The sequence below is a fragment of the Scyliorhinus torazame genome, chromosome 10 (assembly GCF_047496885.1).
Source record: "Scyliorhinus torazame isolate Kashiwa2021f chromosome 10, sScyTor2.1, whole genome shotgun sequence".
NCBI classification, from domain to species: domain Eukaryota; kingdom Metazoa; phylum Chordata; class Chondrichthyes; order Carcharhiniformes; family Scyliorhinidae; genus Scyliorhinus; species Scyliorhinus torazame.
In genome coordinates, this window is record NC_092716.1 from 220096447 (window position 1) to 220122932 (window position 26486).

At 48.8% G+C, this 26486-nt stretch overlaps 1 protein-coding gene across 1 annotated transcript in view; it reads right to left on the reverse strand.

Moving 5' to 3' along the window:
* LOC140384586 (protein inscuteable homolog) overlaps window positions 1–26486 on the reverse strand; it is a 517726-nt gene that overhangs the window by 89000 nt on the left and 402240 nt on the right. Inside the window, exon 8 of the mRNA XM_072466414.1 lies at window positions 6394–6565. Within this exon, the coding sequence (XP_072322515.1) occupies window positions 6394–6565 (172 nt within the window). The remainder of the gene's footprint in view (window positions 1–6393; window positions 6566–26486) is intronic.

Consider the following 26486-nt stretch of genomic DNA (forward strand, 5'->3'; position numbering starts at 1 on the left):
GTCCAGTAATCTGCCCAGGTCAGTATCCCCGAATCGTGGGGCTGGTCTTCTCGGTGACATGGCTGTGAGCTGAGTGGGCTGACTGTGCAGAATTGGTTTCAGTACTGCTCTCCCTTGTTAGTGGCGGGATTATCATTTGCAGTGTGAAGAACGTGGGGCCTTGTTAAGTGGAACCATTATCTTTTCATAACAATGAGGCCTTGGCGTGCTGAGCATCAGGGAATTAGTAGCAGTTCCTGCTCGCTACTACACATAGAAACCTTTTGGTTACATCAGCCCATGGTCACTTATCTTATCAAGTAGCCTTTCATGTGGTACTTTATCGAACGCATTTTGGAAATCCAAGTATGTTACATCTACTGGATGCCCTTTAACTATCCTGCTCACTACCACCTCAAAGTATTCTAATAAATTTGTCAGGCATGATTTCCCCTTCATGAAGCTATGCTGGCTATGTTTGATTGTATTATGTATTTCTAAATGATCTGCTATGAATGTTTTTGTGACACCGCCTCTGTCACTTGTAATCTCTCTCTATTGCTGGTAATATTGCCTTGAATTACTTCAGCCATTGTGTATTTAAAAGAGGTTTTGTGTAGGTCTGTCTGTGGCAGCCATTGTTTCAATATTTAGTACTTTGCATTATAATATCTCTTCCTTAGACAGTTATGAGTTTCAAGGGCGTCTGGATTATAGGAAATGTCTCTTCACACTCCAAGGGTAATTTATTGGTTTGGAATGTGGCCTTGCATTTTTAAGCGATTTGCTCGATCTCAGTTCAAAATGCAAAAGTTGCAGTCAGTTGAAAGTTGACAATCATATTTTCAAAAATAAAGGGGCAGAGACTTGTGACAACACACTCAGCTCCCATATGCTAAGGTTGTTAGTTGTTTCAAGGAAGATCACTTTATCGGCTACTGGCACCGAGATGAGTTAGAGTGCAATTTTCTGCTGCAGTCTGGGTAAAATCCTGCACAACCTGACTTCATATGGCTCTTAGAACAACTCAGGGTGATCTCTCTTAATGTTAATCCTATTGGGGGTCCTGGATTCTTAACTATTGGGGGTCCTGGAATCTTAAATTTACCTTCCTCAGGCAATACATGCTCCTCTTCATCGAAATTGAACTGAACTGCAAAAGTATGCAGACTGCACGAAGCTATGTTGAACGTTGATTTTTGAGGCATGCTATAGTAACTCAGTCTAACTAACTAATCTGCTCTAAGCCATGCGGTGGGTGTGATACTTCCGATCTGCCCCTGTCCTGAGTGTCGCCTGTGGAAAAAGAAGAGCATGTGTGCCATGTCCTTTTATATGGGTTGCCCCCTTGTGGTAGTGTCACCTCTGGGTGTCTTGACTGCCCATTGGTCGTGTCCTATCTTACTGACCTCTTGGTTGAATGTCTGTGTGTCATGATATCTCTGATGCTCCCTCTAGTGTTTATTTAGGTCTAGTGCATCTACATTAACCCCTTGTGTATTTACAGTGATGCATATCACCACAGACACGGGTCTCCTCATGGGAGAGGTCAACAATTGGAGAGTGGGTCAGAATGAAGGCATCATGGCAACTGCCAGCATGTCTGGTAGTCAAATGAAAGATCTTCTGGTTGGCATCGCAAACCATCTGAATGTTTAGTGAATGGAATTTCTTCCTGTTCACAAGTGTGAACAGACATTCGTATGTTATTTCTAGTCCACTACATCCCGAGGAATTGAGCAATGCACCAGATCTCCCTGGTTCTCCACCTCTGCTGCCAGAGTGTGAAGCTAAACTGGATGAGCTCTGCAACTCCACCAAGGAACCAGTCCATGACGTATTAAGTGCCAGTTGTAACCGTTCTTTTGCTCATAGTGCACAGAGCCCCTCTGGTACATGAATGGATTCAACACAGTGATCACTACCATGGCGGCAGATAGAGCTGATCTACGTTGCACAATGACTGCCTTGTACAAGTACAACTTCTGAAAAAAGAGTTCCTGTGAGGTGATGTTGAAAGGAACGATGCTGCTTAGAGACGTGGCGTCGAGAGTAGAACCTGGTGGGATGATCACCAAATACTGCTGTTTTTCCAGTTCTTCCATGATGATGGTATAAAGAAATATACAGGGGATGGACTGAGCTTCCCAAACTCGGCAAGGGTATCAGGAGGATGCATGAAGATGCTAATTGTAACTCGCCAACAGTTAATCCCTGAAATTTAGACTTTTCTCTACTGATATCGCTGCAACCCTTCCCTCAGCTCTCTCTGTCCAAATCAATCCCTGCTCACAGGAATTTTCAAAACTCCTCAGTTTAAACATACTTTGTTGAGTTGTTTCTCATCTGTTCTGTATATCTGGGCAGGATAAATTATATTTTTCGAAGTGCTCATGAGCCCTGGGGTCCCTTCAACTGTAGATAAATGAATATCAGTAAATGGTGCCATGCAGCCCACCCTCAAGATCCACTTCAGGAATTTATTTGAAGATTCCAATTTCAGCAGCTCTGTCGACAGTCCTTTCTTTAAAAAATAAATCCCTGAAACCAAGATTCTCAGAGTCACCACTCGCATTCACCAGGAACTGGGACTTCCAGCAGACTTCGGAAAAGGAAGCTACAGTAAAAAGGGAGCAGACTCATGGAATTCCCCATGGGAAGTTCCCATGATATAATTCAACTTCACATCCAAACCCAAGAGTGTAAGGGAGCAGAATTAAAACAGCTAAAATGACAAAGCTGCTGAAGTACTCAGTGTCATCATTGTGTCTAAATTAAGTCTAATTGCGAAAACATTCTGTTGGGAAGAGCTGGGGGCATGGGTGTGATATGAATCTCAGCCAGAATAATTTGGGAACCCATAGCGTAATCCCTCACGTGGTCAAAATACAGAGCGGGCGGTGCAAGACCAGGATGTGGGGAAGAGCAGCCTCAAGTGAGCAAAATTGAGGATTGATAAAACGATTTTTCAGTCGGAATTCAACAAAGTTTGGGAATTCTGCAAAATTTTCAGAATTCTGAGGCGAGATTCTCCGACCCCCCGCCGGGTCGGAGAATCGCCGTGGGCTGGCGTGAATCCCGCCCCCGCCAGTTGCCGAAGTCTCTGGCACGGATATTCGGCGGGGGCAGGAATCGCGTCGCGCCGGTTGGCGGGCCCCCCCGCGCGATTCTCCGGCCCGGATGGGCCGAAGTCCCGCCGCTAAAAGACTGTCCCGCCGGCGTAAATTAAACCACCTACCTTACCGGCGGGACAAGGCGGCGCGGGCGGGCTCCGGGGTCCTGGGGGGGGTGCGGGGCGATCTGGCCCCAGGGGGTGCCCCCACGGTGGCCTGGCCCGCGATCGGGGCCCATCGATCCGCAGGCGGGTCTGTGCCGTGGGGGCACTCTTTCCCTTCCGCCTCCGCCACGGTCTCCACATGGCGGAGGCAGAAGAGACTCCCTCCACAGCGCATGCGCGGGAATGCCGTCAGCGGCCGCTGACGCTCCCGCGCATGCGCCGCCCGGAGATGTCATTTCCGCGCCAGCTGGCGGGGCACCAAAGGCCTTTTCCGCCAGCTGGCGGGGTGGAAATTCGTCTGACGCCGACCTAGCTCCTCAAGGTTGGGGCTCGGCCCCCAAAGATGCGGAGCATTCCGCACCTTTGGGGCGGCGCAATGCCCGTCTGATTTGCGCTGTTTTGGGCGCCAGTCGGCGGACATCGCGCCGTTTCCGGAGAATTTCGCCCCTGAACTGCACTTTTAGATGGTGACTGAGGAAGCAGATGCACCTGGATTAGATGGGTATGATATACCAAAGTGCTGTGTCATTAAAACATGGAAGGCGGGTTTCTCTGTTGGCCGACGCCGAAGTCGGGGCAGGCGCCAGTTTGACGCTGAATTGCGATGCTCCACCTCCTCGAAAACAGTGTCGTTGAGCCGAACACCGCGCGTAGTTGCAATCCCATTCGCATCTCATTACCGGCTCCACCCGCGATGCTCCGCCTCCGATGGGCCGAGTTCCCGACGGCGAGGTCCACATTTGATCTCAACGGTAGCAAACCTGGCGTGGTGGTTGCTGAGAGAGAGAGAGAGCGTACGGACAGTGTCCAGAACCGCCATACAGAGCTGACAATCGTGCCGCTGGCCCGGGGGCTTTTCCCAGGGCTACGAGGAGTAGTGGGGGGTGGCCAGGAGGTGGGCTGTGGGGTCAGGGTGGTCGGGTATGCAACACTATTACCACAGCCGGCAAGGCCGCCATGCGGCTGCGCATGCCACTGACAGGCCGCTATAAACCTGGTACCCTGGGTCATATAGATGACCCCCCGGGACACCCATCTGGGTGCCCTTTGGGCCCAGCCAATCCATCAGTTGTATGGGCAGTCCAGCACAACCAGTGCCACCTTTCCAGCCGCGATCAGTGTGTGTATGGGGGGTGTATAGTCTAAGGGCGGCTGCAGCCTGTGAGCCCTGCAAGTGTCCATCATGAATCCTGCACTGTTTTTCTTGTGTTCAGCTGGGGTTCTAAGCGGCGCCGATGCCAGCCCCACACCGGTAGCGGAATCGGTGCGGTTGTGGCGACGATTTTTCTGATGTGGAACTCCACGGATCCTCTGTTGGCATCAGCACTTGGACTCAGGAACGGAGAATCCAGCCCGGAATTCTTGTGCACAACTCCACGAGGCGATTAGTATTCCTCTGAAAACAGGCACTTTTGCGCTTGTGAATGGATTTTGAAAGCTGGCAAAAAGATTGAGGAAATTCCTGTTTAGTGCAAAAAGAATTGAGAAAACGTGCAGTGTAATGCACTGACATGCAAATTGCCTCAATCTTTTCATCACTATAAATGGCACAGGAAAGGCATTACTACCAAAGGTCGCAAGAAATAATTTCATTTGACTAGGATTGAAATCGCCCTGTCCCAGTGGTGTCATCATCCAGTCACCATTCATGGTTATTTTGCACAATAGCTGCTCACTAACACACACTGTCAGCAAACAAACATAAGATGGTGTTTATATTTGTACTCTTGCCAAGCCACACTGGTAAATGTTCTAATGGTGCTTTAAATCAATGGTGCAAGCTGCATTACTTGGAGCTAAGACAGCCTGTGAACAGATAACAAACTCCCACCAAAGGAATTTTATACGGCAGACCGACATTTATGAGACGAAATAGAGACAATTCACATCGTGTAAAGTGGTCCATTAAAACACCTTCTACTGGGCAGCACGGTGGCGCAGTGAGTAGCACTGCTGCCTCACAGCGCTGAGGTCCCAGGTTCGATCCCGGCTCTGGGTCACTGTCCGTGTGGAGTCTCCCCATCTTTGCGTGGGTTTCGCCCCCACAATCCAAAGATGTGCAGGGTAGGTGGATTGGCCACGCTAAATTGCCCCTTAATTGGAAAAAATGAATTGGGCACTCTAAATTTATTTTAAAAATAAAACACCTTCTACGTTTACATTAATGTTCAAGAAATTAACTAAGATTTTATTATTTTATATATATATATGCACATATTGGAAACGGAATTCAATTGTATTCTTCACTAAGGTTCCTCACACAGCATGCAATATATTGTCAATGCAAAAGTCACCAATTTTACTCAATTAGCTTAATTATTTATTTTTTATTTGTTCAGGGGATGTGGGCATCACCGGCTGGGCCAGCACGTGTTGCCCAGCCCTAATTGACCTTGAACTGAATGGCTTGCTCGGCAAGAGTCGACCGCATTGCTGTGGATCTGGAGTCACAATAGGTCAGACCAGGTAAGGATGACAGATTTCAGGGCAGCACAGTGGCGCAGTGGGTTAGCCCTGCTGCCTCACGGCACCGAGGTCCCAGGTTCGATCCCGGCTCTGGGTCACTGTCTGTGTGGAGTTTGCACATTCTCCCCGTCTTTGCGTGGGTTTCACCCCCGCAACCCAAAGATGTGCAGGGTAGGTGGATTGGCCACGCAAAATTGCCCCTTAATTGGAAAAAATGAATTGGGTACTCTAAATTTATTTTAAAAAAGGATGACAGATTTCCTTCCCAAAAGGAGATTAGTGAACCAGATGGGTTTTTACAACAATCGACAACGGTTTCGTGGTCATCTTAATTCCAGATGTTATTTTAGTCCATTGTCATGTTTACTAATCAGACAAACTGCAACACATTGAGGATTATGGTGAAATCCAGATAAATGTTAAGATCCAGTGGATGCTTTGCGAAGAATGCATCTTTGACACTGAGACAAATTGCTTCCACTTTACTTTAAGTCCTCGATAATATTCAGAAAACCAGAAAAAAACCAGGGACCTCTGAGGACCAAATATCATCCCGCTTAAGCTTTATTGGAGACAAAATAGACAAATGAAATCCCTTACACCCTGCTGAAAAGCACAGCATTTAACTTGCTGTTCTCTGATTAACTTCTCATTAGTAGAGATATACTCACTGATAAGTGCTGTTACTATGTCCTCCATATTCTCTAAGAAGCTGCTGAGATGCTGTGTGAAGGTGAGGTGTGGGGATGTAATCTGCGACACCACTGCTGCAGCTTCTGCCCGAGTGTCCTCAGAGTTTGTTTCATTCATGAGGAGATCAGCCAAGCACAGCACACCATCCACCTGAAAGAACATCATCGCAAAGAAATTTAAAAGGGAACATTTTAAGTCATAATCAGTAATCCTATTTTCGGCAGGGAATAGTATGTTGTTGTTCGAACCCACACTCTAGTTTTCTTAACTTCTGAAAGAATATAGGGTGGAATTATCTGTCAGTTGGGATTCTCTGTTGCCGTCAGCAGCACACCCACTCCCATGATTTGCCGGCGGTGCGGGGTGTCTTCTTGTGGCACATGTGACGTAATATTTCAACCTGACCCGAAATTCAGGACAACGACCACCTCGTCCGCATGGGCGGGTTTGCAGACTCAGTAGGCTGGATTCTCTGCTCCACCGCACCACATTTCCGTTTCACCCCGCTGGTGGGATGCTCTGTTACACCGGCCGGTCAATGGGGTTTCCCATTGTGGGGCAGCCACACACAGTCAGGAAACCCCCGAGCTGCCAGCAAAACAGAGCATCCCACCGGCGGAGAATCCATCCCAGTCTGCAGATGAAGATGGCTCAACGTGTCGGCATGCACAATCTGGGTCCCTGGGCGGTGCTCAAAAGTGTACTGATAAGCATCCAGTAGCAAGCCCCAGTGCTGAATCCATGCGGAAGCAATTGGCAGGATCACCTTGTCTTCGCGAAAGAGGCCCAGCAATGGCTTGTGATCAGTGACGATAAAGAAATGGTGGTCATACTGATGAAATTTCTTCAACCCGGGGCAGGTGTGACCTATATAAGAAGGACAAGTTGCATCTAAACTGGAGAGGCATAAATATCCTGGCCGCGAGGTTTGCTAGTGTCACACGGGAGGGTTTAAACTAGTATGGCAGGGGGATGGGTATCAGAGCAATAGATCAGAAGGTGAAAGCATTGAGGGAGAACTAGGGAATAGGGCCAGTATGGCTCTGAGGCAGAGCAGACAGGGAGAAGTTGCTGAACACAGCGGGTCTGGTGGCCTGAAGTGCATATGTTTTAAGGCAAGAAGTTTTACGGGTAAGACAGATGAACTTAGAGCTTGGATTAGTACTTGGAACTATGATGTTGTTGCCATTACAGAGACCTGGTTGAGGGAAGGACAGGATTGGCAGCTAAACTTTCCAGGATTTAGATGTTTCAGGCGGGATAGAAGGGGATGTAAAAGGGTGGCGGAGTTGCGCTACTGGTTAGGGAGAATATCACAGCTGTACTACGGGAGGATACCTCAGAGGGCAATGCGGCTATATGGGTAGAGATCAGGAATAAGAAGGGTGCAGTCACAATGTTGGGGGTTTATTACAGGCCTCCCAAAAGCCAGCGGGAGATAGAGGAGCAGATAGGTAGACAGATTTTGGAAAAGAGTAAAAACAACAGGGTTGTTGTGATGGGAGACTTCAACTTCCCCAATATTGACTGGGACTCACTTAGTGCCAGGGGCTTAGATGGCCCCGGCCAGGTGGTAGTATTTTCAGTAGGGGAGCATTTCGGGAACAGTGACCACAATTCAGTAAGTTTTAAAGTGCTGGTGGACAAGGATAAGAGTGGTCCTAGGGTGAATGTGCTAAATTGGGGGAAGGCTAATTATAACAATATTAGGTGGGAACTGAAGAACCTAGATTGGGGGCGCATGTTTGAGGGCAAATCAACATCTGACATGTGGGAGGATAAATACGGCAAATTTCGGAAATGTTGGATAACGAGAGATATTGTAGACCTCGTCAAAAAGAAAAAGGAGGCATTTGTCAGGGCTAGAAGGCTGGGAACACACAAAGCCTGTGTGGAATATAAAGAAAGTAGGAAGGAACTTAAGCAAGGAGTCAGGAGGGCTCGAAGGGGTCACGAAAAGTCATTGGCAAATCGGGGTAAGGAAAATCCCAGGGCTTTTTACACGTACATAAAAAGCAAGAGGGTAGCCAGGGAAAGGGTTGGCAAGGGAATCTATGTGTGGAGCCAGAGGAAATGGGCGAGGTACTAAATGAATACTTTGCATCAGTATTCACCAAAGAGAAGGAATTGGTGGATGTTGAGTCTGGAGAAGGGAGTGTAGATAGCCTGGGTCATATTGAGATCCAGAAAGATGAGGTGTTGGGCGTCTTGAAAAATATTAAGGTAGTTAAGTCCCCAGGGCCTGTTGGGATCTACCCCAGAATACTGAAGGAGACTAGAGAGGAAATTGCTGAGGCCTTGACAGAAATCTTTGGATCCTCACCGTCTTCAGGTGATGTCCCGGAGGACTGGAGAATAGCCAATGTTGTTCCTTTGTTTAAGAAGGGTAGCAAGGATAATCCAGGGAGCTACAGGCCGGTGAGCCTTACGTCAGTGGTAGGGAAATTACTGGAGAGAATTCTTCGAGACAGGATCTACTCCCATTTGGAAGCAAATGGATGTATTAGTGCGAGGCAGCATGGTTTTGTGAAGGGGAGGTCGTGTCTCACTAACTTGATAGAGATTTTCGAAGAGGTCACAAAGATGATTGATGCAGGTAGGGCAGTGGATGTTGTATGGATTTCAGTAAGGTCTTTGACAAGGTCCCTCATGGTAGACTGGTATAAAAGGTGAAGTCACACGGGATCAGGGATGAGCTGGCAAGGTGGATACAGAACTGGCTCGGTCATAGAAAGCAGAGAGTAGCGATGGAAGGGTGCTTTTCTAATTGGAGGGCTGTGACTAGTGGTGTTCCGCAGGGATCAGTGCTGGGACCTTTGCTGTTCGTAGTATATATAAATGATTTGGCGGAAAGTGTAACTGTTCTGATTAGTAAGTTTGCAGACGACACAAAGGTTGGTGGAATTGCGGATAGCGATGAGAACTGTCAGAGGATACAGCAGGATTTAGATAGTTTGGAGACTTGGGGGGAGCAACGGCAGATGGAGTTTAATCCGGACAAATGTGAGGTAATGAATTTTGGAAGGTCTAATGCAGGTAAGGAATATACAGTGAATGGTAGAACCCTCAAGAGTATTGAAAGTCAAAGAGATCTAGGAGTACAGGTCCACAGGTCACTGAAAGGGGCAACACAGGTGGAGAAGGTAGTCAAGAAGGCATACGGCATGCTTGCCTTCATTGGCCGGGGCATTGAGTATAAGAATTGGCAAGTCATGTTGCAGCTGTATAGAACCTTAGTTAGGCCACACTTGGAGTCTGGTGTTCAATTCTGGTCGCCACACTACAAGAAGGATGTGGAGGCTTTAGAGAGGGTGCAGAAGAGATTTACCAGGATGTTGCCTGGTATGGAAGGCATTAGCTATGAGGAGCGGTTCAATAAACTCGGTTTGTTCTCACTGCAACGATGGAGGTTGAGGGGCGACCTGATAGAGGTCTGCAAAATTATGAGGGGCATAGACAGAGTGGATAGTCAGAGGTTTTTCCCCAGGGTAGAGGGGTCAATTACTAGGGGGCATAGGTTTAAGGTGCGAGGGGCAAGGTTTAGAGGCGATGTACGAGGCAAGTGTTTTTGCACAGAGGGTAGTGGGTGCCTGGAACTCGCTACTGGAGGAGGTGGTGGAAGCAGGGACGCTAGTAACATTTAAGGGGCACCTTGACAAATACATGAATAGGATGGGAATAGAGTGATACGGACCCAGGAAGCGTAGAAGATTGTAGTTTCGTCGGGCAGCATGGTCAGCACGGGCTTGGAGGGCCGAAGGGCCTGTTCCTGTGCTGTACTTTTTTTTGTTCTTTGTTCTTTGTTCTCTAACCCAAATACGACCGCCAGACTATCTTTTTCCATTTGAGTGTACTTACACTCAGCCACAGCCAGTTTCTGGGAGGCAAAGGCGTTTGACGCTCACAGCCATCGCTCATCCGGTGAGACAGGACTACTCCAATCCCAAACAACGATGCACTACATGTGATGAACAATGGCTTTGAAGGATCGAAATGTGTTAACACACCAAAGAGGACAGCCGCCGTTTCACTTATTAAAATGCTTCAGCCTGGATCTTGCTCCACACCCAAGGCTGGTGCTTCTCGAGGAGCAAATGAAGGGAGGGCCAGAATGAATCTGCCACAATAATTGACTAATCCAGGAAAGAGTGAAGCTCTGTGACATCTTGCGTGGCGGGGGCCAGTTGGATGGCTCTCACTTTTTCAGCGACCGGGTGCAGGCCATATCGGTCCACCTGATTCCCCAAATAGACGACTTCTTCAGTGTGAAACACACACTTCGTGCAGCACTGGCGAACCCCATACTCAGAAAAGCACTGCAACCCCGCTTCAAGGTTCCATAAATGCTCTTGATCCGTGGTCCACGTCATCGAAGTAAACTGCAACATGGGCAATCCACACAGGATGTTCTTCATTACGCGCTGAAAGAGTACGCGCGCTGAGGATATTCTGAACGGCAATCGGGTGTACTCATCGAGTCCCTTGTGCGTTTTAATCATGACATATTTCCGTGAGGACCTATCAAGCTGCAGATAAGCGTTGCTCATTTCATAATTCGTCTAATTTTGTAAATGTGCAGCCCAGCATCCAATGTAGTATAAAGACCCTCGATGTTGGGTCTGTCATGATATACATCAGCATATCATGGTGTAATCACACACACACTGACATACTGATGGACATTAGGACCAACATGACATGGTTCCAGGAGTGGACGCATACTAGTCCCTGTGAGACCTACCTGCAACTTATCAGCAATCCGTCATCCTGCAGCATGGAGAACATCAACCCGCTGCCGCTGCTACGCATCGCTGGCGATCTCGGGGTAAATTGGAAGCTTTTTAAACAGCGCTTCCAGCTCTTCCTAGAGGCCACAGACAGGGAGAATGCATCGGACACCAGGAAGATTGCCCTTCTTCTCTCCACAACAGGGCAACACGCCATCCACATCTTTAACTCCCTTACATTAGTGGACAGCTAGGACAAAACCAAATACAAGACGGTGCTCCTAAAATTTGATGAACACTTCAGCGTTGAAGTCAACGAAAGCTTCGAAAGGTACCTGTTCCAGCAGCGCCTGCAGGGTAAGGACGAGCCTTTCCAGTCTTATTTAACGCACCTCCGCATCCTCGCGCAGTCCTGCGGCTATGGGCCCACCTCTGACTCCATGATACGCAACCAGATAGTTTTCGGGTCATGTCGGACACCCTGCGCCAGCAGTTCCTTAAAATCAAGCAACTCACCCTAGCGACGGCCATCGAGACCTGCATCCTGCATGAGAACGCCACAGCCGGTACTCACCGATCCCAGATCACATTCCGCCTGGACCCTGTTGCTTCCGCAAATCTCCTCGCATGGCCAGCATTTCAAACCCTGAGGGTCAAACCAGCAATTCTTCCATCTATCTGTCAACTGGTCGACTAGAATGGCAACGTCATCCCCGCCACGGGGTTGTGCCAACTCGAAGTGACGCACAACTCGCGTAAAGCCATCCTACCCTTCGAGATGGTGGACTCTTCAAAAGGACTCTCTGCTAGGCGCACTGGCATGCAAACTCCTCTACCTCGTTCAGCGAGTACACTCTCTCTCTCCAGAAGGCACGTCTGACTTCCAAGATGCAGAATTCAGGGCGCAACTAAACTCAATCCTCTCTCACAACCAGGATGCTTTCGAGGGCATGGGTACACTGCCCTACACATACAGAATCCTGCTCAAACAGGATGCCACCCCGGTAGTTCATGCACCTCGCAGAGTTCCAGCACCCCTCAAGGACCGCCTCAAACAGCAGCTACAGAACCTTCAGGACCAAGGAGTGCTTTCCCGGGTGACGGAACCAACTGCATGGGTCAGCTCCATGGTGTGCATCAAGAAGCCTTCCGGCGAGCTCCAGATCTGTATTGACCCGAAAGACTTAAATATAATGAGGGAACATTACCCTAGATCCAAACGTGAGGAGATCACGTGCGAGATGGCTCGGGTAAAAATATTCACCAAGCTTGATGCCTCAAAGGGCTTCTGGCAGATACAACTGGATCAGTCCAGCAGGAAGCTGTGTACCTTCAACACTCCATATGGCAGATACTGCTACAATAAGATGCCATTTGGAATCATATCGGCCTCTGAAGTTTTCTATCGCATCATGGAACAGATGATGGAGGGCATCAAAGGCGTGCGCGTCTATGTGGACGATATCATTATTTGGTCTACCACACCGCAGGAGCATATCAGTCGCCTCCAATGAGTCTTTCAACGGATACGGGACCAGGGCCTGCGCCTTAACAGAGCCAAATGTTCTTTTGGCCAAACCGAGCTCAAGTTCTTGGGGGACCACACCTCCCGGTTGGGTGTGTGGCCGGATGCCGACAAGGTAGCAGCCATCATGGCTTTGCAGAAGCCGACAGACAAGAAGGCGGTGCTACGCTTTCTAGGAATGGTCAACTTCCTGGGAAAATTCATCCCTAACCTCGCTTCCCACACCACAGCTCTCAGGCACCTTGACAGGAAGACAACGGAATTCCAGTCGCTTCCCACCCACCAGCGTGAATGGGAGGAGCTCAAGGTCAAGCTCACCACTGCCCCGGTACTGGCGTTCTTCGATCCTGCAAGGGAGACGAAGATCTCGACTGACGTCAGTCAATCCGGCATTGGGGCGGTCCTCCTGCAACGAGATGACGCCTCATCATGGGCCCCTGTCGCCTATGCGTCACGTGCCTAGGCCTGTTAACTGGCATTGACAAGTTCCACGCCTATGTTTATGGCCTTCCCCAGTTCACTGTGGAGACCGACCATCGCCCGCTGGTTGGCATCATCCAAAAGGACCTTAATGACATGACCCCTCACCTCCAGCGCATTCTGCTCAAACTCCGGAGGTACGACTTCCAACTTGTATACACCCCGGGTAAGGACTTGATCATAGCAGACGCTCTGTCCAGGGCAGTCGACACTCCGTCCGACCCAGAGGGGTTTGTTGGCCAAGTCGACGCATATGTAGCCTTCACTTCTGCCAATCTGCCGGCCACTGACCAACGCCTTGCCCACATTCGCCGTGAGACTGCGGCTGACCCCCTTCTTCAACATGTGATGCGCCACATGACGGACGGGTGGCTCAAGGGACAATGCCCACAGTTTTACAACATTCGGGTTGACTTGGCAGTCGTGGATGGTGTGTCATGATATACATCAGCATATCATGGTGCAATCACACACACACTGACACACTGATGGACATACAGTAGGACCAACCAGCATACACAACATCGCAGCCAATCACCAGTGAGAGCACACACAAGACAGGGGACACCAGAGTTCCCGCTCATTCTAGCAGCAGCCAGCTCAGAGCACCGAGCTCACAGCCTGCCTCTCAGACATTCACCATGTGCTGAGTGCCTCACCTAGATAGTGGTAGGACAGGGTCCACAGATAAGCTGGTAATGCACGTACCCAAGCTTACAGTATGTTATTACAGTTAAGTTGTTAATAAAATAGAGTTACACCATCTCCAGCCGTGTTCACCTGTTTGTAGACCAGAACACCCAACACGACAGGGTCCAACCGCAAAGCCGGTTTCACCATTACTTTATAGCCCCCGTAGATGTGGACTGTCTTATCTGGCTTCATGGCAGGGACCGCCGACACTGCCATTCGGCGAAGCGCACAGTCCTAATGATGCCCAAACTCTCTAAGTGACAAAGCTCGGTCTCAACTTTCTCCATTAAGGCACAGGGAACTGGGCAGGGTCCACCTAGATCTTGGCTACAGCCTCTTTATTTATACCCAAACCAGGCTGGAATACCTCATTGAACTTGCTCGGAACATCACTTGGACAGATCTCACTTGGAGGACAGGTTGCTAATCCAACTGCAGCTGGTATAGCCAATCATGGCCCAAAAGGCTAGGGCTGCTCCCTTGCATGACAAGGAGGGAAAGGTGTACCGATTGGCGCCCATAAACTACTGAAGTAAGCGTCATCCTCACAATATTCAGTCCCTCTCCAGTATACGTGGCCAAACGAGCTGCCGTGTCAGCCAAAGTCAAAGTGTGCATACCCCGTTTAATAATATCACAGGTGCTCTGCACCACCACAGAAGGGCAGCTCCTGTATCCAATTCCACCTGGAGCATATGACCATGTACCTGTATCGCAACTCAAATAGGAGCTAAACTGTCAAATACTTTAACTGCATCTCAACCTCATCCTCTGCCCCTTCTGGGTCATCCAGATGGAACGTCCAGTCCCAGAGCTGACGCCTACCTCAACCAGGGCGCCTGGAGGATTGGCCCTCCTGCTGCCTACGATTATGCCGAGCCATTGCACACGGGCCAAATCTCCTTCAGCCAAGTCCGGGGATGCCCCATGTCTCAAAGGCTGGCCCTTCGCCCTGAGACGAGTCACTGTGGTGGTCAGTCCGGATTGGGGGGACACCACGTGAGGGGCGACGTCCCAATACGTTCACTTCCATCCTTTGTATTTCTTCGACGCCACGGTACGCACTCTCTCGGGAGAAAGAGATCTGTAGCACCTGTTGAAAAGTCAACGATGTTTCACCCCAAAAAAATGTCTGTGTCTCCATATTATTTATACCGTAAATCAAACGATTGCAGACCATATCAAATGAAGTGGATCCATACTCACAAAACCCGGCTATATTCCGGAACAGGCAATAGGAACTCGGTGACGGAGTCACTGGGGGACCTCTCCACCGTATTAAAACAATACCTTTGAATGATCACTGACAGGGTCGGGTTGAAATATTGTGTCACATGTGCCACAAGTTGGTCGAACAAGTGTGTATCTGGCGCCGCCAGGTACGTAAGGCTCATGATAACTCCGACACAGGCCGTCAACAGTATGACTGTCTGGCGCCCATTCTCCGTGATATTGTTAGCCCAGTAGAGGTAACGCATCCTTTCTGTGTACTGGTTCCAGTCTCCCGTCAACGAGCAAGGTTAAAGAACTTTGGTTTATTTGCAGTTACGATGTATACAATTCCTGGTAGATCCCTACTGGGTCTCTCCAAGGTCGGTGCCTGACTGGCCAACCTTTTATACAAAGCTGAATAGTGTTCCCCCACATCTCAGTGGGGGAGCTCATACTCTGCGAGAGCCACGGGCAAGATAATCATTCCCATCCCATAAGTCCTGTGTGGGATATAACACTTCCTTTGTTCCATATCTCCAGATACTCTTTTATGTAGAAAAAATCTATCCAACTCGATCTCTGTGCTGTCTGATTTGACTTCTAGCTCTAATTGAATAATTATGTGATTAAATAGAGAAAATGCTGCAGATACTCAGAATGATCCGGGTTGGGGGGGGGGGGGGGGGGGTGTCTGGAGAGGGGTTATTCGGTGGAGTTTCGACAGGCAAAGGGAGAGAGGTTTGGGTGCCTGCTGAGCATGACATCTCCTTTAGGAGCCATTAGTTCAGGATCCCAAAATCACCCCAAGCACTTGCGGGCAAGTTTGGAGGTGAGCAGGAAACTCCCATGTAGCTGTCGGGCAAGTCATTTCAATATTCTAATGGGTAATTAAGTTCTGTTTTAACCAAGGCTTCAACACTTAATGGACAGTGCAACTATTTCCTGAGTGGTCTAGTATTCACCAGGGTCACTGAGGTGAGTACAACCCCAGGGGTGCTCCTTCAGTGAAACGCACAGGCTGAGAGGCTTCGATCAGTGAGACTGAAGAGCCCTAGCCATGGCCAGGTGAAAGATTGTACCTTCAACTGATTGATGGAAGGCACCCATCTTACCTTCAGCTGCCTTCCTTTGCTGTTAGCCTTCGCCATGACATAGGACCAGTTAATGCAGCAGCACCTTACATCACTGATATGGAAACAAAGAGAAGCACCAGCAGTAGCAACAGCTGCTTTCTCCACAGCCATATAGCATTCGAGAGGGCAGAGGATATGGGCACACAGAGCCAGCTCCAGTAAGGCAGGATCCCCAATAGAGGGTCAACACCCAGAGGATCACCTCTCTCAACATGTCTGAGTGCTTGTGCCTTAGGGGCCTTGCTTTCATGGCACATCATTTGGGTCATCTGAAGCTTCTTTGAACAGGACCTCTGGCTCAGTGGAGCAGGCAGGCAGGTCAGTGTCCATCGATGTCTGTCATTCTAGGGGCACTAGAGGGTCTCTGTCTCTGCCCGAGGTTGTGCGCTCCTGTAAGGAGAGAAAGTAGAGGGATGAGAGCCTTTCCATTGACTTTTCTGGTTAGGAGGGAATGGCACCATTTGTGGAGGGTCACTTTGAGGCATGGCTGTGAGAGGGACACAGGGGGCAGGATTCTCTCAGCCCAGGACCGTGCCAGAGAATTCCTGCGACCGGCGCCAATCGCGCCATGCTGCCCCGACGCCGGCACGCGAATCTCCGCAGAGCGGAGAATCAGCACCATTGGCGGCGGCGTGGTTGGCGCGGCGCCAGTCGGGGTCCACTCTGCATGGCCACCCCGCCGATTCTCGGCCCGAGACGGGCCAAGTGGCCGTCGTAAAATTAGTGATGGAAAGGGATAGGTATATACCGCAGGGCAAGAGTTATATCTGGGGGAAAGGCAATTATGATGCGATGAGGCAAGACTTGGATGCATCGGATGGAGAGGAAAACTGCAGGGGATGGGCACAATGGAAATGTGGAGCTTGTTCAAGGAACAGCTACTGCGTGTCTTTGATAAGTATGTACCTGTCAGGCAGGGAGGAAGTGGTCGAGCAAGGGAACCGTGGTTTACTAAGGCAGTCAAAACACTTGTCAAGAGGAAGAAGGAGGCTTATGTAAAGATGAGACATGAAGGTTCAGTAAGGGTGCTCGCGAGTTACAAGTTAGCTAGGAAGGACCTAAAGAGAGAGCTAAGAAGAGCCAGGAGGGGACATGAGAAGTCTTTGGCAGGTAGGATCAAGGATAACCATAAAGCCTTCTATAGATATGTCAGGAATAAAAGAATGACTAGGGTAAAAGTAGGGCCAGTCAAGGACAGTAGTGGGAAGTTGTGCTTGGAGTCCGAGGAGATAGGAGAGGTGCTAAATGAATATTTTTCGTCAGTATTCACACAGGAAAAAGACAATGTTGTCGAGGAGAATACTGAGATTCAGGCTACTAGACTAGAAGGGCTTGAGGTTCATAAGGAGGAGGTGTTAACAATTCTGGAAAGGGTGAAAATAGATAAGTCCCCTGGGCCGGATGGGATTTATCCTAGGATTCTCTGGGAAGCTAGGGAGGAGATTGCTGAGCCTTTGGCTTTGATCTTTAAGTCATCTTTGTCTACAGGAATAGTGCCAGAAGACTGGAGGATAGCAAATGTTGTCCCCTTGTTCAAGAAGGGGAGTAGAGACAACCCCGGTAACTATAGACCAGTGACCCTTACTTCTGTTGTGGGCAAAATCTTGGAAAGGTTTATAAGAGATAGGGTGTATAATCATCTGGAAAGGAATAATTTGATTAGACATAGTCAACACGGTTTCGTGAAGGGTAGGTCGTGCCTCACAAACCTTATTGAGTTATTTGAGAAGGTGACCAAACAGGTGGATGAGAGTAAAGCAGTTGATGTGGTTTATATGGATTTCAGTAAAGCGTTTGATAAGGTTCCCCACGGTAGGCTACTGCAGAAAATACGGAAGCATGGGATTCAGGGAGATTTAGCAGTTTGGATCAGAAATTGGCTAGCTGGAAGAAGACAAAGGGTGGTGGTTGATGGGAAGTGTTCAGACTGGAGTCCAGTTACTAGTGGTGTACCACAAGGATCTGTTTTGGGGCCACTGCTGTTTGTCATTTTTATAAATGACCTGGAGGAGGGCGGAGAAGGATGGGTGAGTAAATTTGCAAATGACACTAAGGTCGGTGGAGTTGTGGACAGTGCGGAAGGATGTTACAAGTTACAGAGGGACATAGATAAGCTGCAGCGTTGGGCTGAGAGGTGGCAAATGGAGTTTAATGCAGAAAAGTGTGAGGTGATTCATTTTGGAAGGAATAACAGGAAGACAGAGTACTGGGCTAATGGTAAGATTCTTGGCAGTGTGGATGAGCAGAGAGATCTCGGTGTCCATGTACATAGATCCCTGAAAGTTGCCACTCAGGTTGAGAGAGTTGTTAAGAAGGCGTACGGTGTGTTAGCTTTTATTGGTAGAGGGATTGAGTTTCAGAGCCATGAGGTCATGTTGCAGCTGTACAAAACTCTGGTGCGGCCGCATTTGGAGTATTGCGTGCAATTCTGGTCGCCGCATCATAGGAAGGATGTGGAAGCATTGGAAAGGGTGCAGAGGAGATTTACCAGAATGTTGCCTGGTATGGAGGGAAGATCTTATGAGGAATGGCTGAGGGACTTGAGGCTGTTTTCGTTAGAGAGAAGAAAGTTTCGTGGTGACTTAATTGAGGCATACAAGATGATCAGAGGATTGGATAGGGTGGACAGTGAGAGCCTTTTTCCTCGGATGGTGATGTCTAGCACGAGGGGACATAACTTTAAATTGAGGGGAGATAGATATAGGACAGATGTCAGAGGTAGGTTCTTTACTCAGAGAGTAGTAAGGGCGTGGAATGCCCTGCCTGCAACAGGAGTGGACTCGCCAACACTAAGGGCATTCAAATGGTCATTGGATAGACATATGGACGATAAGGGAATAGTGTAGATGGGCTTTAGAGTGGTTTCACAGGTCGGCGCAACATCGAGGGCCGAAGGGCCTGTACTGCGCTGTAATGTTCTATGTTCTATGCTCTATGTTCTAAAAAAGACGAGTCCTGCTGGCATCGTCCACACCTGCTCTCAGCCGGCGGGAACTCGGCATGCAATTGTCGGGGGGGCGGCCTGTGGGGGGGGGCCGACCTCGGGGGGGGCCCCCGATGTAGCCTGGCCCGCGATCGGGGCCCACCAATTGGCGGGCCAGCCTCTCTGGCTGGGGGCCTCCTTTCTTCCGCGCCGGCCCCAGTAGCTCTGCGCCATATTGCGTCAGGGCCGGCGCGTTGAAGGGTGCCATTGCGCATGGGCGCGTTGAAGGGTGCCACTGCGCATGCGCGCGTTGGCGCCGTTGCCACTGCGCGTGCGCGGACCCCGCGGCGCCCAGTTGACATCGGGATCGGCAGCTGGAGCAGCATGAACCACTCCAATGCTGTGCTGGCCCCCTGTAGGGGCCAGAATTGCTGATCCTGAGGTTGTGTTTGATGTGTTAGGCAGGTTGGTTCGATGTGGACTGCACTCGATGCAGGCAAGCTAGAAACAGACGTCTAACACTGGAGAAGATCCAACACGGTATTCAATTAGATGAACTGCTGTACATATTCAGCTGTGGATCGACACTATACTGATCTGACTAGTGACCTTGTAGTAGTCTGATCAGACTTACTAGCTACCGCATGGTGTTTGTGCTTGGTAGCTCGTGGACTCTGACTGTCTCAGTAGCTGGGTCCCGAGGGAGCGGGAAACCTAGTGCCCTCTGGCTTTATAGTGGTAGAGTCCTGTCTGGTGATTGGCTGTGCTGTGTTCTATGCTTACTGGTCATCCTATGTGTCAATCATTGCCTGTCTGCATCTCATTATATACATGAGTGGATATTATGACAGAGTCGACGCCATCGAGAAACGCGACGGCGTTTCCGATGGCATCAACACTTAGCCTCAGGATCACAGAATCCCGCCCAGGGTGAGAGCACACAGAGTGTTGGTTGTTCAGATCCAGCTGTGAGGTGGTAGAGAGAGGGGAAAGAGTAAAGCTTAGGAGAATACTAGGAAAGTCAGAGTTTAGGGCTTGCCACCTGAAATACTACGTCACTCACTCATCCCACTCTTCTGAGGCCCTGGATCCTCTTAGTGCACTGTCTCCAGGTTAGAAGGTCTACATTTCTGCTGATTCCTTCCTTGGCTACTTCCACCTATGCCTGTTGGTTTGAAAGGTTGTCTCCTACCTCCTGTCCAAGCAGCACCTCATTTAAACCCCTCAGATCCCTCAGTAATGACAAACTTGAGGGAGTAGCCCAATTCACAATTGACAAAAAATACACCCAGAGAAAGATTAAATGGTACACACAACCTCTTGATCACGTACCTCATTGTTGCAGCAACAGAAGCATGTTGAAAGAAAAGAATGCAAATTGAACTCTGTTGACAATGTCCTCACTGTTGATTTGAGGAGAACATGGGAGCCTATCTGCTCACAGAAAGGTCCCACAAACAGCATTGAGGATAATAACTTAATTTGTTACAATATTTTTGGTTAAGTGGTGAAGTTGATCAGGAGACTAAAAGAAATCACTACTCTTCTTCATATTGATTTGTTGTACATCCACATGAACTGACATGTGAAAGGATCTTCAACAGTGCAGCAGCTCCTCAGTGACATACTGAACTGTCAGCCTAAACCATGTACTCAATCCTCTGACCAAGAGGCAAGAGTGCTGGCAATACACACAATGGAATACAAAACAAGGACGCACACAGTTAATTCATCAGACAGCTACATAGAAATGAATCCCTACCTTAGTAATGTTTGAAGAAGCTATAATTTTATGGGGTGGGGAATTCAGGTTTACCATGTAAACAAATTAATTAAAAAATGGCCAATCCACAACTGTTCAACAATGAAATACCAAAAAGTCCATCAATTAAAAATAAATTTCCATGTTAAAAAATAGTTCATAGAAACACGCTTGTAAATGATATTCCAGGTAATCTGACCTATAACTAAATTGTAAAATGACAGGAAGTTTAATTACCAGTTCACTGGAGAATTGTATAAAATGAAACCATTTCATCCAAGCAAATGGCATCTCATGTCTGGAGTGTATATTAGAAAATATGATTTTCCATAACGGAGTTCCAGTTCCAGGCAATTTCGCAATATCTTAATGAAGAGCTCTGAACAAATTTCACAATTGATCATGTCGTTACCAGAAAGCTTTACAGATAAAATTGACCGACAGCCTTGTCTCTTTCTAGTCCACAAATTTTTTGGTGAGCAAAATAAGGCTCAATCACTTTGACAGGGAATACTTTAATTTAATACCAGGGGCGGGATTCTCTGACCCCCCCCCGCCGGGTCGGAGAATCGCCGGGGGCAGCCGTGAATCCCGCCCCCGCTGGTTGCCGAATTCTCCGGCACCGGATATTCGGCGGGGGCGGGAATCGCGCCGCGCCGGTCGACGGGAATCCCCCGGCGATTTCCCGGTCCGTGATGGGCCGAAATCCCGCCGCTGTCAACCCGCGCCAGCCGGCGTGGATTGAACCACCTTTGGGACGGCGGGACACGGCGGCGCGGGCGGGCTCCGGGGTCCTGGGGGGGGGGGAGGCGCGGGGCGATCTGGCCCCGGGGGGTGCCCCCACGGTGGCCTGGCCCGCGATCGGGGCCCACCGATCCGCGGGCGGGCCTGTGCCGTGGGGGCACTCATTTCCTTCCGCCTTCGCCATGGTCTCCACTATGGCGGAGGCGGAAGAGACCCCCTCCACCGCGCATGCGCGGGGATGCCGTGAGCTGGAGCTCCCGTGCATGCTCCGCCCGACAAAGTCATTTCCGCGCCGGCTGGCGGGGCACCAAAGGCCTTTCCCGCCAGCTGGCGGGGCGGAAATCAATCCAGCGCGGGCCTAGCACCTCAAGGTCAGGGCTCGGCGTCTCAAGATGTGGAGAATTCCGCACCTTTGGGGCGGCGCGATGCCGGACTGATTCGCGTCGTTTTTGGCGCCGGTCGGCAGACATCGCGCCAATTACGGAGAATCCCGCCACAGGTAATAATCTGTAGCAAAGTCCAGGGCAGCAACTCATTCAAGTATTTTCAATCGTGCCACAAATGCTTGAATGGTTTTTGAACGTCATCCAAACAATCAGGTTGAATCACCGGTCCAGGATAGTTTCTTCACACAAAACATTTATTTTCAGTTAAGCAATGAGCTCAGCAAACCTGTTGGAAGGAGGATAGAAATGACAGTAAATGGGGTCATGTGATGTGAGTGTGGGAGCGGCTGCGTTTCCGCGAGCTCTGGCGTTACTCATCTTTTAATCCTTTTTTTTAATACTGATGCACATCCCATAATTATTTGTTACTGGTGTACCTGTCTTGTACTATATCCCTGGAAGACCCTAGCTAGATTTTTGCAATGAGGAGTCAAGCTAAGTTACAAGATCCTCCTTTGATTGAGGCGGTCGGAGGGGGCCGGAACGGCGCTTGCAGTAACAGTTTTCCTGGTGAGAGGGCCTATGCTTCAGCGGTGCTGTCGGCATCGAGGTGATGGTTGCTGTGGTGATATACATCACTGTAAGTACATAAAGGGTTAATGTACATACACTACACCTAGCTAGACACGAGAGGGAACACCAGAGACATGGCACACAGACAGTCAACCAAAAGTCAGTAAGATAGGACACGACCAATGGGCAGTCACGATACACACAGAGGTGACACTATCACAGGAGGGCGTTACTCCAACCCATATAAAAGGACACATCACACATGCTCAGTCTCTTTCCAGTGGAGACACTCAGTGAGTACAGACACAGGGTTGATTGAACATCACACCCACCACGTGGATTGTAGCAGACTGGTTCGTCAGTCTGAGTAGCTATAGCAGGATTAACAGTAGCGTCGAATCTAAGTAGGAGAATTGTCAATAGTATAATAAACATGTTAAAGCTATCTCCAAGTCTGAACCTTCCTTTGTCAGAGTGCACATCAAGGAAGCAGCTTATGCTACGTCAAGAGCACAACAAAAAAGTTGCCACTGTGAATGATGTTGCGGACAATGGCCTTGGTTCCTAGGTGCAGGATGTTGCTGCTTACTTTGAAATGTTTTTGTTATTTGGGGTTTATGGAATCCATGTTTATCTCTATAATACCAGCATGAGACCCAAAGGGGTGACTCAATTGATCTCCCCGTGAGGCTTGTGGAATATAAGCTTCCCCGCTGAGAGGCAGAGGCCTAGCAGCTGGGGCCCATGAATCTAGTGTTTCAAAGCCGGCCTGGATAGGGACCAGCATGATTGGTAGTCCCAGCTGGGACCAATGTGCTGTAGGTCTTACTTTTTTCTCCCAAATAAATCTACATTTATATCACCTGCTCGGGATACCTGAAGTTTTTATGATCTCCTATGAAAATCTGGACAGATCAGATATCATAGAGAGGGCAGGGTTCCTTAAAACTCTTCTTTGTGGTTGTTGTCTCTGGAGTAGGGGGAAATGTGCTCTGGCTCAGGCCTGGGTGTTGTTGCTTAATCCTTGATTGGGTTGGCTTCTTCAATGTTCTCTTGGCTGCATGGCAGTGGCCACTTGATCGGGTAGGTTAGGTCAGGAGTAACTGTTTACCTGGGTCACATGCAGGGTCTGTTGGGTGGTGGAGTGGGTTACCCCTCCCTAGTTGTCCCCTTTTGGGGGCTCCTGGTCTTCTCTCCCTCTCAAGATAGCATTCCACTGGGGAGGTAGTAGCCTGTTGGCTGAAGGGCTAGAGTGAGATTCTGAGTGCTGTGGATCGGCAGTGGGGTCCTTCTTCGGTTCTAGGGTAGGCTGAGTGGTGGAGATAGACACCCTCCTCCAAGTGATCTTATATAGTGACTTCCAGATTGAGCTTCTTTTTAAAGCCGGTGCTCCCTTGGGGAGACAGTGTTCTGTGTCTGGTGAAGTAACGCTGTTCTGCCTCTGGTATACTTTTTGCGATGGTGTACGGTACTGGACCCTGTCAGACATTCCTCAGCTAATCCTGGTGTTCCTCTCTTTTTGGGGTTTCTTTTCATTACTTGGGTAGTTAGCATGCTGATGCAGGCCCCAATTTGGTATATTGTGTCTCAGGGGTTTCCCTTCCCATATCGAGGGTGGTTAATCGTATCCCTCCCGAGACATCCAGTTGCTGGGTGTCTTGATAATTCTTCTCCTTGTTGGCGGGATTTCCTCGGAGGATGATGTAAATCCTCCAGTGTCAGTGGGGACAGTGTGGTGCCTCTGATATGGTTAGAGATCAATGAGGTTGGTTGTGCAGTGAGTCTTGAAATGGTGTGGGTATCCTCAGTTTACTGGCTCCTGTATATGAGAGTGTACAATGCCAAGTCATGTCTTAATGATAATAATAATCTTTATTGTCACAAGTAGGCTTACAATGAAGCTACTGTGAAAAGTCCCTAGTCGCCACATTCCGGCGCTTATTCGGGAACACAGAGGGAGAATTCGGAATTTCCAAATTACCTAACAGTACGTCTTTTGGGATTTGTGGGAGGAAACCTGAGCACCCGGAGGAAACCCACGCAGACACAGAGAGAACGTGCAGACGCCACACAGACAGTGACCCAAGCGGGAATTGAACCTAGGACCCTGGAGCTGACAGTGTTACCCACTGTGCTACCGTGGTCTTGTACCATGGTCGGTGGTATCCTGTTGCTCCCTTATGCTTGAGATGTCCCTTCTTTGGTGTTTGGGCCAGAAAGTGGAGCTGAGTCCACAAAAGATCAGCCATGATCTCATTGAATGGCGGAGCAGGCTCGAGGGGCCAGATGGCCTACTCCTGCTCCTAGTTCTTCTGTTCTTCTGTTCTTGGCCTGGATCTCCTGGGAGGCTGAGTAAGATTTCGGATGAGCAGCTTCTTTCTTTTTTGTGTTGTGATGAGGGGCATGCATCATGGGCCCATGTGCTTATAGCTATATCCCAGCACGCTGTTATCCTGAGACCCTCTTCTCTTGGCAGCATCTTTTTATCCTGCCAATGTTAGTGTGTTGGGAGACGTCTTTTGTAATCTGAACCAACTGTATGAAGATTTGCCGGTCTTCCGTGTATAAATGTGTAGAATGATGATCGCTCTACACTGTGGCAGAGTTTGGAGATTTGTTGCTTGTGGTGGTTATTTGTAAAATATTAAATAACCACTTAGAACTAATGTTCTCATGAATCTTTTCTGGAGATTTTGTCTTTGTTATTTTGGGGATAAAGAATCGTCGACTGGTTTCTGAAAAGGACATCACATTGCGTTATTGCTGCCTCTGGTATGCTTGGAGTTGGGGGGGAGATGAGTTGTGGTGTGTGCCCGAACATGGTGCGAGGATCTTATCCTGGATTTTCATGGGATGTGAGAAGACTTGCTATGTGTGTGCCGTTTTACCATGTTTTCATGGCCAAATCCTCCTCTCCCTCATTCTCTAGTGCATCTGTTAGTTTAGTGATTAAGCTGAACTAACTGTACTGTTGTTCCTCTGTCTTTTTCTGTATTTATGTATGCCGAGACACTTGTGCTGTGCTGTACCAATCCTGAGGATTTATTGCGTGACTTGTTAAAATGTAAAAACTTTAATAAAAATATATATTATTTTAAAATGACTATGATTATGGGAGCAATGGGTAACAACTACTAGTGATTTGTCAGGGAAATGTTTTCCAGAAATAATGGACTGTTGGGATAAAATGAAGAGAATTCTGTTCAAGTTGATTGAATGGTAATTCACTCTACTCTCTAGCTGTGCTATATTCAACTTACTCAAACAGGGATGGTTGTTCTCCCCCAACTCTAGCACTGTCTCACCTCTGCTGTCAGAACCAATTCCGAACTTTACTTTTGATTCCCATTGCTCCCTTACATTCAACTTGCAACTCTCACTCGCCAATCTCCTAACGTCCATCTTTGTATGGGCCACCACCTTTCTCATTCAATTAACTGCTGGCAAGAAGTCCTGCCTCCGGCGCTTTTCTCCGACACATTTGTTTACAACAGCATGATTACTATATAGCACAATTATTAAAAATCTGGTTGTGTTTGGCAAAAACATACCAGTCGCAGTAGATTGTGAAGATCACAGAATGGAATACTATGTCAAAGGTTCATAGAATAGAATCATAGAATTCCTACAGTGCAGAAGAAGGCCATTCGGCCCATCACGTTTCTACCAACTCTCTTGAAGCACCCTACCTCGGCTCATTCCCCCGCTCTATCCCCATAATCCCACCTAACCTACACATCTTCGGACATTAAGGGGCAATTTAGCATGGCCAATCCACCTAACCTGCATATCTTTGGACTGTGGGAGGAAACCGGAGCACCCGGAGGAAACCCACGCAGACACAGGGAAAAAGTGCAGACTCCACACACAGTGACCCAAGGTTGAAATTGAACCCGGGTCCCTGGTGCTGTAG